Genomic DNA, 14,107 nt, shown 5'->3' with positions numbered 1-14,107 from the left:
TGCTTAAAATCATTTTTCTAAATTCTCAGATGCAGTAATCTTCATTTTTTTTTAATATTGTTTCGAGATAATTCCATCAGTGTTGGAAACAAGTAGAACACACTTGAACCCACTGGCAAAGAGAACCTGGTTCGAGCTTGAATGGCCTGTCAAGATGGAAACTACGATGGTGTCTTGTGCAGACGAAGGCCCCCGAGGTCAGGATAAGTGCATCCTAAAGTGAGCGTGTGTTTTCAGATCCCGGTGGCGGAGCGAGGCGAGCTGGTGCGCCAGGGCGAGCTGACGGTGTGCGGAGGCGGCCGGAGGAAGCGGGCCGGCGTCAGGAACGTTTTCCTCTACCAGCACATGGTCATCTTCACCAAACAGAAGAGTCCTGGTCCGGGACGCACCGCCTACAGCTACAAGCACAGCGTCAAGGTACAGACTGCTGCTTTCTTTCCATTTCTCTGTGTTTGAAGAGTTACGTGGAAAACCTGTATTCTGTGTTAAATCTGAGGTGCTTGTATTTCCTGGCTGAGAAGACGCCGAAGACAAGATGCACACTTTGTACACTCTCTCTCCTCCGTACAGACCAGTGAGATGGGTCTGACTCAGAGCGTTGGTGAAGACGGACTGAAGTTCGAAGTTTGGGTCCGAACAGCTCTGAAAACCAAAGACTGCATTACGCTGCAAGCCCAGGACAGGGAAGGCAGGCAGGCCTGGACTCATGACATCGCTCATCTGCTGTGGACGCACGCCATCAACAACACAGGTACAGCCTGACCTCTAGGCGTCAAATCAAGACCCTTTAAATTGACATCGAACCCTGCTGTATAACAGTGCTGATGTATTAAAGGGAAAGCGCGCTGACATTTAACAGTGCCGATGCATGTGTAAAAAGAGTTGGATAAAACCTTTTGTAGCTCCAAAGGAAGCTGCGTGAAGTCTGACAGGTGACATAACTTGACATAACTCATCTCTGCATGAGGTTACATTAGCCTCTCTAACACGGCGCACAAATCTCCGGCAAAAACTGTCAGCTTTTAGATGCATTGTGCGTAATGTGGTCACCGAAGAATGCCTGAATAAAAAACAAGGATAAATTCTGATCCTTTAAGTGTACCGTGTGAGTAACATGTTGTCACGTCAGCTGCGGTGAAATATCACCTCGTCCTGATTTAATGGCATTTTCTTGGCACAAGTCGAGCATGCGATGAGTTTAAAGCAGGAAAACACACTAAACATGTGTCCACTGCAGAGGAAGAGGTTCAGTTTGTGATTCTTAGCCAATAGACTTTCGTTCAAATCCAACAAATTCAAAAAATCCTGGTGCAAGTGTTGAGTTTTGATAAAGACTGGATCGTGTAATAAAGCCAATCTTCCTGGTTCTTTCAATAAATTAACCTTTTAAATGACCTTTTCCTGTCAAAAAAGACTGTTTTAATGTTGTTATAATATCCATATGGTGTTTTTTTATATGATATAAGACACAACATGAGCAGAATAAGCAGCCAACGCCGTCAACCTGCAGCATATTGAGGTTTCATACATAATAAATGTAAGAAATCAATCCTGTTGACCTGCAGGGCTGAACTTTACGTAGCATTCTCCTTCTTCAGAATAATTTTCTGGCTTCAACATGTGTGGCTAAATTACGCCAGTGATTCAACTGGTCGGTGTGTAACGCAGCAGTAGTGAGCTGGTGTGCTCGAGCTGCAGCAAGTAGTGCAGATAGAGGTGGGGGCTTCATAGATCAAGAGGAAGAAATAGTGCTGAGTTACGTCGAAGACATTTCAAAGCTTCAAGGGATTATTTTTTATGAAAAAAGAACATCCATATGCAACTTGAATATTTGGGTGGTTTCTGGACGACTGCAGACAGACTTTAATGACGGTGCTCACCTCAGCACATGCAAATGTTCCACTGAAACACTCGAGTTCTCCCCCTCGACGCTGTTGTGCAGCAGCATCGGTGGCTGTGTGAGGCTTGTGCACAGGCCAGCAGGTAAATCTGGCAGCGACCAACTGTTAAAATATGCAACCAGCTCAATGTCAACACTCTCAGAGTCCACCTTTAAAGGGTAACGTCCCCATTTGTCAGCCCGACTCACCGCTTCTGTCATGCGGATGGGATCAGAAAACATGATTTAAGAGACGGTGGATGGAGTCATTTTATTTAGCGGTTTAGTTTTTTTATTTGTAGTTTACTATAAATGTGCTTGAGAGGATAAAGGCCACCGGTTCGGTTTAAGATTTTTGCAGACTAAACAAATCTGATTCGTCTTTGTGTAACTGTATCTGGGATGATAATTGCCTTTCCTGTGAGCACAGAACATATAAAAATATCACCGCCAGGCCACTTTGCCGTTTCATTTTTTTTTTTTTTTTTGCTCCTTTGCTTTTCAAACACAAGGAACTGCTGACTATCACATGTCTCCTTGTATGCATAAACTCTTGCATCTCAGCTTTGCTTCCTGTCGCTGGCTTAGATTACAGCATCACCTTGGAGAAGATGCTCTGCAGCTTGCTTAAAGAGGGGACATAGCTGTTCTTAAAGTGGCACCTGACTCCTGCCATCAATAAAAGTGACGATATCTGACTTTACTGTAATATGCCTTAAATGAGAATATGCAGTTGCTTCTGTTTTGGATTTACATTTTTACATTATTTCCCCTCTCTCCTCTCCCAGAGTTGTGTCTGAAGGAGTCTCTCTGCATGGGAATTTCCAGTAAGCTTCTGCTGGATGCAAGTGGAACTCAAGGTTCAGAGCTGGACTCCATCTACAGCCTCAACGACAGAGGTAGGCTCAAGAAGGAATACATCTGGAGCACATCTGCTGTACAGGAATTCAGTTTTAGGTCCAAACCAGCCATGTTTCAGAGCAAAAACTGTGCTGTCACTGCCATCACTTTGGATACTAACGATAAACAAACCATCTGCTGTAGACAAAGGGAAATATTCTGCTGCCTTCTTTGTTCATTTGACTAACTCTTCTATACTGTCGAGCAAAATGTGCTTCTACAAAGTTTACATGATGTTGGTTTTGACTCTATGTCATGTAGATGGTTTCAGGACGACCCGTTTTATCAACAGCAATGTGTGATTATAGGAAATGATTGCTCTGATTTGTTACACCTGTCAAAAGGAGTCCCACAGGGCTCAATCTGGGGTCCCATCCGGTTTATAGTTTACATCCACCATAACAAAATGGAACACCATTCAATACGTGGATGATACAGTTCTGTTTGCTAATACTGCAAAGTCAGCCACTGAAATCCTGCAACAAGCTTTTGACCAGTTAAAGACGCACTTTTTACTGTGAACAAGACCAAATACTCCTTTAGAGCTTCAGAGATATTGTGGACGACAGTTTGCACCGTGAGTGGACGGAGAGGGGATCTGTTCACATCAAAAACTTACATCACAATGACCCACCCTGCAGCAACCTACGACAGAAAAAAGGATATTTGTGCAGCTACTTTTCCCATGTTCAGTAGTAAGCAAATAATTGTGGCCGTCTTCTTGCCTGTATTAGATTATAGTGAAGTCATCCATAGACACGCCTCTGCCTCCACTCTGAAAGCCTTGATGCAGTTTAGCCCTCCGCTCTAAGATTCATTACTTGTGACAGTTATTCAACTCATCACTGCTTATTATATGAAAAAGTTGGCCGGCCATCTCTGGCAGGAAGACGTGACAGACATCAGTTTCTTGTTATTTATGAGAGCGGAAAGATGCCACCATACATAAATTCTTTGTTAAACTGCTCCCAAAGTCATAACTCCACATGTTCAAGCAATTAGCTAATATTTGAAGTCCCATGTGCACACACTGGATTTGGGAAAACTGCTTTTAGTTTCACACAGACTTAACACAACCATACCTGTTGTGCCTGTCCTCTCAGCACAACACAAAAGAGGACATGCCCTCAATGTTCCTCGATGTTTTAATAGAACAGAGCAGAATATAAACTCCAGAGATCAGTTCAGTGTTTTAGCTTAAACCACACAGCTCCACTAGTCACCTCACACACACAGAAACCATTTGTCAGCTCAAACTGTGTCTTCAGGACGTCGCTGGGTTTTATGTGACCAGATTGGATTACTGGATTGTTCAAATTTGCTCTGTGAGCCGAAAGTGATGTGGCCCCGAGATTACAGACAGGAAACAAAACGGGTCCTGGGTGTATCTCCCCATGTGACAAGGTAATAATGTGGTACATGTTTTTTTCAATCTCGCACCCCGAGGCTACTCTATGAATTTTTGATATTTGTCTCACACTGAGAAATTTTGAAGAGCTGTGACATGCCTGCGGAGAATATATAGCGCAGTCAAAAAGCTCAACTGTGGAAGCACATTTTACTTCTGCTCTGATCAAATCCCATCACAACCTCCACCGCTGTGTCTGCCTTTAACTGCTTTTAAGGCAGACGCAGGAGCGACAACCTTTGTCTTAATTTTGAAACTGTATCCTTAAACAATACATGCAGCCTACATGGGTGTTAAACAGCTACCATGGATTTCTTGTCCTTCTCTTAATCGTGTGTGGGTGATAAAGCAAAATTATGCTTGATGGATTTCTTATGCATCATGATGATATGACTACTATTAGTGGCACGATTACAAAACAATAATGCATTAATGCAAAATGATAGGTCCTGGAATCAGCTTTTCTCTCAGGTGAAAGTATAGAAATATTAACAAAATGTACTTAAAGTATTAAAAAGTGACAGTACTCATTACTTTTAGGGATTTTTTACTAACTGTGGGCTCATTTTTCACTGCAATATCAAGTCCTGCACCTCTACGGAAACAAGAAGAAGGGAGAGAATTCAGCTATAATGTCAGAAATCTTTTTTTCTTTAAAGTCTTTGATTATATATTTTTACAAAGGCACACATACAACACTTTGCCCACAGGTGTCCCCCACCAATACATGATAACTCTACACACTATAGATATTTTACTGCCTAATTGTTTAGTATGTCTCCATACTTGTCACCTATCTGCTCCGTGCAAACGCTGTCTGCAGTTCAGCCCAGTTAGGCCGACAAATCACTAAATTTTTCTGGCAGATATTCTTTTTTTTTTAGCTCTGTCTTCGTCAACTGCTGAGGGAAAATATCTGTAGCTCTTAAGCAGATAAAAGTTTGAATTTGTTCATAGGCTTTTGTCTAACTTTCTGATGTTTGGTGTCGTGCAGGAAGCATATTGTGGGATTTTAGGGTTTTGTCGGCCATAAAATGAAAACGCTGAGCTAAAAATGCCCTTTCGTAATATGTAATATGGGTTCTAACCCTATAACCCAGGCCTGTTGCTGTATTTCTAAATGCAAGTTTAAGCAGGGGCACAAGTTCAGAGAGAGCTTGTATGCAAAAACAGCCACAAACATTTAGAGGAAGAGACCCTCGACACAATAAGTTCACAACAGTTTCCACACAGTCATAAATCTACCTTTAAAATGCACATAATTACTAGAGAGGACCATGAACCAAGTTATGATCGTGCTCACAAAATCCCCAACACGATGGTAAATAAGGATATTACAAAATCTGATGGCTAAAGACAAGCGCCGTCCACAGAGATACGCCACAGAACAGTCGGATAAAAACACTTAATCTCGGTACAATTCCTCGGATTCCAGACCCACTATTCACTCTCCGAAGGCCGTTGTTGCCTCAGAGCCAAAGTGATTTGCCATTCATGGCTCGGTGCAATGCACATACTGCTCACCAGGTGTCTCATTGAGTGGCGCAGCTCAGGATTTCAATGCATGAATTGTCCTCTGGGACAGAACATGGTGTTAGAAATTCATTGAACAGGATGAGAAAAATGCCTTCTCACTCTGACTCCTCTCTTTGTCTCCGCCATACCTGATCTCCTCTTTCTTTTCAGTCCAGGAAAACATTATGATGTAGAGAATCTCACACCATAAACGTGCATTAATACAACACAATGCAATTTACTCAAAAATCCATGCATGTAAATTGTGCTTCCCTGCCGGACGGGGTTGTTATTCTGAAAAAGGAGAGCACGTCTGAATGATGTCTGACACTTGGTGCTATCTGTTAACCTGTAGCCATACTCTGTCTTTCTGTGTCTCAGTCCACAGTAGCTGCTCAGACTCCTCCTCTGTCGGCAGTCAGAAGGAGGGGGGATCCCCGGCGTCTGGGAGGGACCCCAGGAGAAGCTCTGGATCAACAAGCTACTCACAGGTGGGTCTGGAGAGTCCACATGTAACACACAATCCAGTGATGCCAAAGTGAATGGGAGCAGTTTGTATTTGCAGAAAACACTCAGCGAGGTTAAATATAGATGCGAGGTGATGAATGTGTTTTTCTTTTGGCGCTGGAAGCAGGGCCTCCTTTTCAGGCCAAAGGTTTTCCAGGAATCTTTGTATTTCTGTTGCATTTCCCCAAAAAAAGTCCCTCATAAACCTTCTGGGTCTGGTTTGTAATGCTGAGGCTGATTAAATACCAGCTTAAAAACAACTAAAACATGACAATATGTTTGTCTTAAATTAGTTTAAAATGAGGTTTAAACAAACGTGCAGCTAAGTGGATGTCAAGACACCACCGTGAACTGAGCTCTTTCTCATATTTCTTTACATCTCTCCACCACTGCTGTCTGATAAAGGCAAGATTTTTTTTTCTCCTTCATTTGATACCAGTCAGTACAATAGAGACGAGAAAGGAGGCGAGAGAAAGCAGGGATGATCCGCAGCAGAGGTTCCCAGCTGCACTCAAACCAGAGCCGGTGAAATCATATGGTCAGAGTCTTAGACACCAGATGCCTGAAATTTGTCATCTTCTAATCTGTTAGCAGTAATTTGCCTAATCCTCAAGACTAATTGTCTTTTTTTTTTTTTTTACATTTTTGGTGAGATGCATTCAAAACCCCAATGTTGGTTTGTAATTTTTCTAGCATTTGTTTTTTCCTCTTTCTCTTATATTGGTGCTCATCAATAGCTGCAGTCTGGACAAAGACCACCAGGATGCTGTTGAACAGGTGTAATCAGCCGGTCTCATTCTAATGTGCTTACAGAGCTTCACATTGTTCTGTCGCAGTCTAAAATATTCCCACACTTCAGATGATTGTGAGGTTTTATAGCTACAGCTTCTCTCTGGGTGCAGCCACCTTTTGCGACACGCAATTGATAAAGTCACGAGTGTTGTTCTCAAAAACTGCTCAACTAAACTACTTCACACTTGACACTGAACTTTCTTGGATCCCCGACGATACACCTGCCGAGTTTGGAGTGGATCACATGAGCGGATGCAGACAAACACAAAGACACACAAACACTTCTAATTGTCCCATCGGTGGATCTTCAATAACTTAAAGGCACATTAAGGACATGGACGAACAGGAGATCCCGTGAAGAGCTTAGCATGCAGGAACACAGGTGTATCCTACGCGGAGGTCTTTTATCAAGTAGCATGACGTATAAAAGCCGCACCTTGGTGGGCGTTGCTTTGATTCATACAGCTGTTCATAAGTCACTGGTGTCACTTGACGCTGTGGAACAAAGGATTCCTCATTTTGGCAGCACTGACTCCGTCGTCCTCGGATCGCTCTCACATCCTTGCTGGGAAGAGACGCGAGGCGAGGAGATACGTTAGCATAATGAAAAGCACCCAGAGACTCCTTCTTCTATTAGTGAGATTATATGTTATACATAGAAGATTTTTTTTTTTTTTGAAGCAAACAGGAGTTCACGAATGACACTTTTAATTACTGCTCCGGTCCCTGAGACTCGTTGGCTCCCACCACTGTTTGGATGAAATGATGAATAAAAATGTGTGGACTTTGGATGAAAATGTCACCATTTGTGTGCAACATATGTCTGTGATTAGTGGTGATGAAGCTGCTACACTTTCCCCCGAGGTGATGTATATATAAAAAAGGTGTCCTTCAAACAGTGGAAGCATTTCTATATGTTTATAAAAGTGAGAACACAATGCATACATCTAGCTGTAAGCAAACAGCAGTACCTGCCTGTCATCTCCATGGTAAGTTTAAATGAATTTGCTCTGTGCGCACACATATACAAACACACACACATCCTCTCAATCTCCTTATCTAGCAAACAGAATATGACAGATTGGCAAACAGACTGCGCTGGGAACAGATTGACAGACAGACGGACACACGCAGCCCAAACAGACAGTGCAAACACGCAGACAGCGATATGCACATATTCAACAACAGAGGGAGGATTGCCGCCTGTGCACGCGCACGTGCACGCCTCAGCGCGAACGCACACTTAAGTGCGGAATATAATATGTGACTGTTTCTTCCTCCACAGAGTCAGTCTCCCTCCACAGCTGTGTGACTGTCATCTCAATAAGAGTAAGTTTACTCTGATTATTACATGTTTCTTTCATGTTTTCTTCCTCTCTGTTGTCGATCTCTTTACATCTCCTGCTCATGTCACCCCGTCCTCTCTTTGTGGTGCTACACTTTTTTATTGATTCCTCGCTTTTTTTTTTTTTCTCATGAAAACATTCATAAAATGTGTAACTGTTAATGTTTTCTTCTCTGTCTGTAACTTTTTACATGCAGAAACTGGACTTTTTGAAGCTTTAAACATCTCCATTCCACCTCTGGGGGAGCCGAGCTGGAGTTCGAGGAGCAAAGGAGACAAAAGCGAGACCCTCCGACTCTGTTTGAACTTCTCCCACATGCTTGCTCTCCTTCCCCGTTTCCCCCCTTGTTCCCCTTCACCTCCTTAAAATAAATAAAATGCCAGCAGATTAGGCGGAGCAGCACAGCGCTGCTTTCTAAACCTCCCAGCTCTGATATGACCCCCCCAAAGAAAAGCTGCATCCAAAAAGGATCAAAACTGCCCTGTTTAAACCATGACAAGCACCAGCAGGGCTCTCTGCGCTCCGCCATTTTGGATCTGCCAGTCTCAGTTGCTGGCAGAGTCATTGACACCAAAGGCACTTCAGCCACACAGTGCGGCCATTGTCTGCCCCACGGCTCCCCACTAGGCCAAACCACTTGGTCTGAACCACTGACTGCCTGGCTGGCTGACTGTACGCATCACATGCTCCAGCATCTGATAATAAACAGGAAGTAATATGCAGGGCGTAAATCCACCGTAGGATTGCAGATTTAGAATGTATTATGTACTTTGTCATTTTCATAACGCTGAATGGAGTACTGTAGGCTTTATTTTCCTGCCTGTGTAAAAATGCGTGGCATAGCTAGGTGTGATTGCATCTATGTAAATTAGGCAAGGGTGGTGTGAGCATGCACACACACACACACACACACACACAGAGTGACACACACAATGTCCCCCCAACACATGCAGTCACTCTTATTGTTATAAGACAGTGGAGTACTGTTCACATTCACATGCTCACACAGTGGCCGTGGCCGGTTTAGAGCCTGGCACAGCGGCCACATCAACGACAGGCAAGGTTCCATCTGAACACGTACAGTAAAGCTTTGCCTTGATGAAGAACAGGAGTGATTTACACGATCATATCTGACTGCTATACAGTCTGTTCATGTGTTTGTTTAAGCTACTTGTTCTTATTAACAGTGGCAAGAATTTATAGGACAAAATGGTATTTAGTCTTCTTTAAAGTGTAACTTATATCAACAACATCTTGGTGCCTTAAAATGTTCTGCAGTGTACTGATAAGTTTTGATAATGAATTTAATGCCTTTCCTTTTTAATATAAGATGCCATAGTCTATATACCAAAGGTATAAAAAGGGTGTCTGTGCAATGCTGATGTGTGTACAAAGAGGTGTTGTTTTACATTCAGCCTCGGCGTTCCTGACTGGAACGCTGTCTCCATGAGATGGAGAAAGGTGGACCCGTTCAGCGTGATACATTGCAGTTTTACTGGTTTTGATCTCGCGGTCAGAAGACATGAACTACATCTGATTATTTTTGAAGAGGTAATTTAATCAAATCTGACCCTTTGCTTCTGCTTGAAGGAAGAGGTTTCCCCAGAATGCCCCCAAAAAGATTATTTTCAGCCTTTTTTAAAAAATTAATTTTGGGTTTCCAGCTTAGAAAAAAAAGTGCCTTAAATTATTGATATGATTCCTTGACCCTAAATTTTAGAGGAAAAAATGTCAAATATGAAAACAGTGGAAGCAGCCGGTTAGCTTAGCTTAGCATTACAATTCAGAACAGGGGGAAATAATTAGCCTGGCTCTGTGCAAAGATTACAAAAAGCCAAACAGTATTATGTTTCTGCAGCAGAAGCAGCTGCAGTTTCGGGACCACAGTTCTGGGACCCTTTAAAGGTTCTGCGATTTATAGTTATAAAGGTTCATTCCACCCAAATAGTACTAACAGAGTAGCTCGAGTTAAAGGTCGAAATGAAGGTGGAATCATACAGTGGCCTTTGTCACATCCGTAAAGAAATAAAACCTCTCCCTCTGATTGTCATCCATCTTGACCCACAGTGATCCTTTGTACAACACACCTCTCTCATAGTTATCACAAAACACAAGGGTACTAGAGATGTGGTCCTATAGCTGTGGCCCTGAATCTGCAGCCTCCTCCGCTGTACGCTGTGAATTATTTTAGGTTTGTTCCACTTAAAAACACCCTCGAAAGAACACCTCAACATAAGGTGTGAGTTCCTTATTTGACATGAAGAATTATCACCTGCAAGTGTTGAAAGTGTTTAATAAGGCAGACAACATGTGACTGCATCCAGCTTTAAAGTCAGTGTACAGAGGAAGGGACTGGATTCACTGTGAACCTTCCTCATGGTTTGCACTGTGTTCACCAGGATTTAGTACATCTCAAATGACACAAAGCAAGTTTTCATTGTGGATTCTTCAGGCTACAAACAAAGTGTCTCAGGAGAGAGACTTGAAACAATGCATGCTGGGAAGTGTGCAAACATTCCTGTTTGGCTTCTTTAATACTTTGATTAATTGAGCTGATCAGATTAAGTCCAATGACCTTAAATCCAACAACTACAGTTGGATTTACTTGAAATGAACAAAACTTTTGTCTTTACATGAAATTAGCAAAAAAAAATATGAGTTCATTCCATTAAATTCCTGTCAGAGTTCTCATTATTGGCTGTTAGCTCGAGAGGGTTAGCGACGCCGGACATATTAATTTTAATAATCTGAAAACATTTGAAGAACTGAAAAAAGGTTCATTTGTTGCTGCCTTTGCAAGTTAGACATTTTGTAAAATACACTTGCTTGTTGACGGTTCTCATGTCTGTAATGGCAAAACTACAGTCAAGAGGTTAGCTTAGCTTAGCATAAAGCTACGAAATGATGGGGACTAGCTAGTTTAGCTCTGTCACAGGGTACAACTGTTGTTTCACTTTCACTTTAGACACTTTAAATGGACCAAAGGAGAAATATTGTGTTAATTAATGAGCTTTAGAAAGGTTAATTCACAATATTCCCCCTGCTGTCAGTGTTTATGCTAATGCAAGCTAACCGGCTGCTAGCTGTAGCATCGTATTTAACCTACAGACGACAGGATGGCATCAGGCTTTGGAGCTAACTTTTACAGAGAATAACTGCAATCCCTAAAATGCCCAACTTTTCCTTTAAGATGTCATATCTCATGGAACAAGAGTTAAAAATAACTCCCACTTCCTCAACTTCTCTCCCAGACTTGCTAGAGGGCCCGTGAATAGAAACGCTGCTGAGCTCTGTTCAGACTCTCACAACTTGAAATGAATTACAAGAAAACATATAGAGAATAGGTGCATGGGATGTGGAGAACTTGTCATTTAGTGTTGTATTAGTATTTCAATATTTCATACCATGATGTAGTTAATATTTTATGACGGCGAGCGTATAGTCGGTAAAGCCAATAATCACGCAGTCACTGGTCTGATTGGACGGCATGCGTATCAAACAATACCATGCTTAAGGTACAATATGAAACCTGCAGGTAGTGAAAGCCGGCAGCAGCGGGAGGTCAAGCTCATGTCTGCAGCGGCAGCAGTTTGTCGCTGTTATCAGATTTAGCACGTTTCATATCTGCATCCAAATTCAGAAATTGCAAATGGCTATTGAGCCGTTTCTGAATCAATATGTAATTTGTTGGCGTGGAGAAGTCTGTACACTTCATAGCCGTTAGCTGTTTGGTACATTGCGTTATATTGGAAGCAATGTAATGAACACCATCTTTCATTCTCACTGCGGTATAGATTGTCATATGCAGAATTATTTCTTTTTTTTGTGTGTGTGTGTATAAACGCCATTTGGAGGCAGTATTAATGTATAGAAACTTTTCCTCTCCCTGCTCCTCGGACACACTCTGCCTGATGTTTACATTTTTGGGAAGCGATGTGGGAACGTGGGGGAAACGCATGTCACTTGATGATTGTTTTGTACTTTTCTGTGTCGAATTAAAACTGGATTGAAGTTGCGAGCGGATCCGAGGGCGGGCCGTGCTTGAACCTTGCCGCGGGTCCGACCTCCAAACGAGGCCCGTAACCCCCCGAAACCGGCTGTAATGAGCGCCGGGGTCTCTTCCCTGAACGCCAGCTGTGCCGCCGCCCTCACACGAGAAAGAAAAAAAAAAAAACACACACACAACCCAGAATGATTAGATAACTACAGTGCAGCGCCATATCAAATAGTTCCAGGGATCAAATTCTCTAAAGGGAAGGGAGGGCAGTTTGAGAGTGTGTGTCCATCTGTGCATGTGAGGGAGGAATGAGAGATAAAGGGGTGGGTGAGGGAGAGGCGGGGGAGCAACAGGAAGGGGCAGAACTGAGGGAGAGAGAAAGGGAGCGACGGAGGAGAAGGACAGGAGACAGTAGGTGGGAATGATGGGAAATGAGCGAGGGCGAAGGGGCAGACAGACAGAGAGGCACAGTCAAGGGGAGAGCAGGAGCACGAGGGGGAGAAAAAAAAAAAACGAGAGGAAGAATAGCGAGGGGGGCTTATAGAAAGAGGGAGACACAAAGTAGAGTTAGAACTTTTTTTTTTCTAATGTAGAGAACTAAGAGAGGGCCGAGAGAGCTGCAGAATGGATGAAGGAGAGAGAGCGAGCGGGGTAAAAGGGGGGATGTTGACAAAGCAGCGAGACTGTGGCGAACAAAGAGAACGTGAAGAGAATGAGTCGGGGGAAACATCAAAGGGATTTTTCAGGCCCGGTTACCGGGACAACAGACATTTGCATGCGATTAGCTTTTTACATCATATTAAGAAGGGTTAGGGTGAGGGAGGGAGGACGGGGTGGGAGGGGGGGGGAGGGGGGAGGCAGGGAACTATAGATCATACACACACACTGTATGAGATAGTCAGAGAGGGAAGGGAAAAAAAAGAAAGAGAAAGAAAAAGAGGGACGTTGGTCATCTCACGCGGATAAACTGACTTATAGGCAGCCAGCCAAGCGTTTCTTTTGTAAATGAGAGTGCATGTTGGGGGGAGATACAGTAATATGCCAGCGCAGACATTTTGGCGAAGGAAGGTCAGAGCAGGGAGTGTGTGTGTGTTTTTTTTAATTTCATTTCTTTCTTTCTTTCCCCCCTCCTTGCTTTCTGAATCCAACTTTGACACCAGTGATTTTGAAGCACCGACAAACAATCTTGCACCAAAAACAAACCGGTGAACCCTGATTCCAGGTTTACAGCGTGTCCGGAGACCAGCAGCACATCCTCACATAAAAGCGCTCCTTCCTTTATGTGCTCTTCTTAACTTTAGAAACTCATCAGATAAGCGGGAGGAACGGCTCATGGAAAGGTGGCGTTTTTGTAGATTTTTACAGCACAAAATGCAATAAACACATTAGCATTCTTGAAAACAGATGAATGAATGTCACATCCTGGTGCACGCAGGCTTCCTGTGTCTAGACGCACATACATTTATATATATATACAGCTATAAACAGTCATCATCATCCAACATGGATTCACATAAACACCGTGTTGTTTGCACACATACACTGCATACATCACTCGGTCAAAAAAAACAACAACAACAAAAAAAACAACACACCTCACACAACCTTCCCTGCAATCATAAAAGCCATTAAACATGTTTCTATGGGCACACACCCTCCGGCATTTTACACATGTAATATTATCCCTCCATATCTCTCCTCCACCTCCCTCCTTCATTCCTTCCGTCCCTCCCTCGCTCCTGTCTCTCCATCAATCCACGTCC

The 14,107-nt window shown here is 43.0% G+C and overlaps 1 protein-coding gene across 1 annotated transcript; it reads left to right on the top strand.

Moving 5' to 3' along the window:
• Positions 1-237: 237 nt before the first annotated feature.
• Positions 238-12,365, top strand: LOC103355818 (pleckstrin homology domain-containing family G member 4B-like; the record flags this gene model as incomplete). Its single annotated transcript, XM_008279736.1, has 6 exons — positions 238-417; positions 571-751; positions 2,668-2,778; positions 6,084-6,193; positions 8,287-8,330; positions 8,544-12,365. Coding segments are annotated over 5 exons (609 nt in total), but the record flags the coding sequence as incomplete, so codon positions are not given.
• Positions 12,366-14,107: the final 1,742 nt, after the last annotated feature.

Source organism: Stegastes partitus, unplaced genomic scaffold, assembly GCF_000690725.1.
Source record: "Stegastes partitus isolate 25-593 unplaced genomic scaffold, Stegastes_partitus-1.0.2 Scaffold168, whole genome shotgun sequence".
NCBI classification, from domain to species: Eukaryota; Metazoa; Chordata; class Actinopteri; family Pomacentridae; genus Stegastes; species Stegastes partitus.
Note: the sequence above shows the minus strand (reverse complement) of the source record. Positions and strands in the feature narration are given on the sequence as shown.